Genomic DNA, 2045 nt, shown 5'->3' with positions numbered 1-2045 from the left:
CTCTTGTGTGTGTGTATATGGGGAGGTCATGTGTATATGAGCTTGCCAGAAAGAGATAACAAGTGAGAACTGGGATAAATTTGTTTCTTCGCAATGGAATGACTTGTTTCTGTTTTACAATTAGAATCATTGTCAGGTAGTATAAAGAAATGATAAAGTTTGTGAGTAGAAGACACAACCTGTGAAAAATTATAGTAGAATGTGAGTCTGAATTAATATAGTTTTAAGGTAATTTTAGGCACTAGATATTGTTTGAACTTGTGTTATACAGGGTTCTGAGTACAAGCCTTGCCTTCACTGTATCAGCCATTATGCCTTTCCCAAAAGAATTTAGTCCAAGTTAGACTTGTCTTGTTTATTTATGGTATGTGACTGGAATTACAAAATTACAAACTGTTTCTATATGATTTGATTACATACAGTTACTTATGATTATTACATTCTCAATCATCTAAGTCACTTGAAACTCATTCTAGGCTGAATTAGTTCATCAGTTAACTCTTTTTTTCTGCTTTTGTTAGGGTTAGTGGTATTGTACTTGTAATATAGTCTTATATCTAAATATAAGCAAAATATAGGAATTTGAAAGGAAAGAAAAAAAATCATGTAAGCAAAATTATTTGATTGCATTTATTTTTATAGTGATATGTATGATGTACACTTACAGTGAAGTACCTTGGACTCCTAGCCATGTCAAAGATTCTCAAAACGCACCCCAAGTCTGTGCAAGCCCACAAGGATCTGGTCCTACAATGTTTGGATGACAAGGATGAGTCCATACGCCTCCGAGCCCTTGATCTCCTCTATGGCATGGTGGGTGTCAGCATTTTGTTGATTGTCATGTTGTTTGGAAGAATAGGGGTGTGCTATATTGTGTTGAGAAATAGGAGATTTGGGTTTCTTGTAATGTAATGGTATTTTTGTGTGAGTGTGCGCCAACTGGCAATTCTTTATCCTTGTCATGTATTGCTTTATTGGAATTTTTCCCTGTTTCTCTTATTCTAGGTGAGCAAGAAGACTGTCATGGAGATTGTTCGTCGTCTTATGACCCATATGGACCGTGCTGAGGGAACCATGTATAGAGATGAACTCTTACAAAAAATTATTCTCATTTGCTCACAGAATAATTACCAGTATATTACCAACTTTGAATGGTAAGACTTCATAATTTCCTTCCCCAGCCTTCCCATACATTTGTTTTATCTTTACCTTTGATATTAAGTTTCTTTAACATTCAATTCCATTTTTTGTGTACTAGATATCTTTGTGCATGGGAATTCAGGTACTATGATATATTTACTCATTTCATTCATCCATCTGCAGGTACATCAGTGTTCTAGTTGAGCTTTGCCGAATGGAGGGCACACAACACGGTGGCTTGATTGCTAACCAGCTGATGGATGTGGCCATCAGAGTGGTTGCTGTTAGAGAATTTACTGTTGGCCAGATGGCACTGCTGCTGGACAATGCCCATGTCATAGTTGGTCCTGCAGCAGCTAGATCATCCATAGCAGAAGTTTTGTATGCCGCTGCCTGGATCTGTGGGGAATTTTCACAGTAAGTTTATGAGTATGATAGGTTTTGTGTGAAGACCTTTGAAGATGTATTTGTTTAATTATGGACAGTGCTTGGTAATTGAGAGTGGAATATTTTGATAATCAAATTAGATACTGGAATATTTTTATCAGTGCCCCCCCAAAAAAAGAGTAATATAAATCATTTACCTATAAACCACTTGTAGATATAAGATCAGAAATATTTTTGTGATAAAGAATTACCTTTCTTTAAATTTTTGTGTTTTCCTTTTTTTGCTCATCATTATTTTGTTACAGATTACTCGCCAATCCCAAGGCTACTCTAGAATCAATGGTTCGTGGTAAAGTTGTCTCTCTGCCAGGCCACATACAAGCTATCTATGTACACAACATGCTCAAGCTTTACGCGCATATCATATCTACTGCCGAAGAGGAGGAGGATTCAGAGATGATAGAGGAGGTAAGACTTTAATGTTAACAGTTCATTTAAAGATGCATGAGTATTTATGT

At 36.1% G+C, this 2045-nt stretch overlaps 1 protein-coding gene across 1 annotated transcript in view; it reads left to right on the top strand.

Moving 5' to 3' along the window:
• LOC119585208 (AP-3 complex subunit delta-1-like) overlaps positions 1-2045 on the top strand; it is a gene marked incomplete in the record, with an annotated part of 41547 nt that overhangs the window by 33414 nt on the left and 6088 nt on the right. Inside the window, 4 exon segments of the mRNA XM_037933859.1 lie at positions 668-813; positions 1006-1154; positions 1324-1557; positions 1833-1995. Coding sequence (XP_037789787.1) covers positions 668-813; positions 1006-1154; positions 1324-1557; positions 1833-1995 — 692 coding nt within the window.

This window comes from Penaeus monodon, chromosome 19, assembly GCF_015228065.2.
Source record: "Penaeus monodon isolate SGIC_2016 chromosome 19, NSTDA_Pmon_1, whole genome shotgun sequence".
Taxonomy (NCBI): domain Eukaryota; kingdom Metazoa; phylum Arthropoda; class Malacostraca; order Decapoda; family Penaeidae; genus Penaeus; species Penaeus monodon.
The sequence above is the reverse complement of the archived record's forward strand: the minus strand, read 5'-3'. Positions and strand labels throughout refer to the sequence as shown.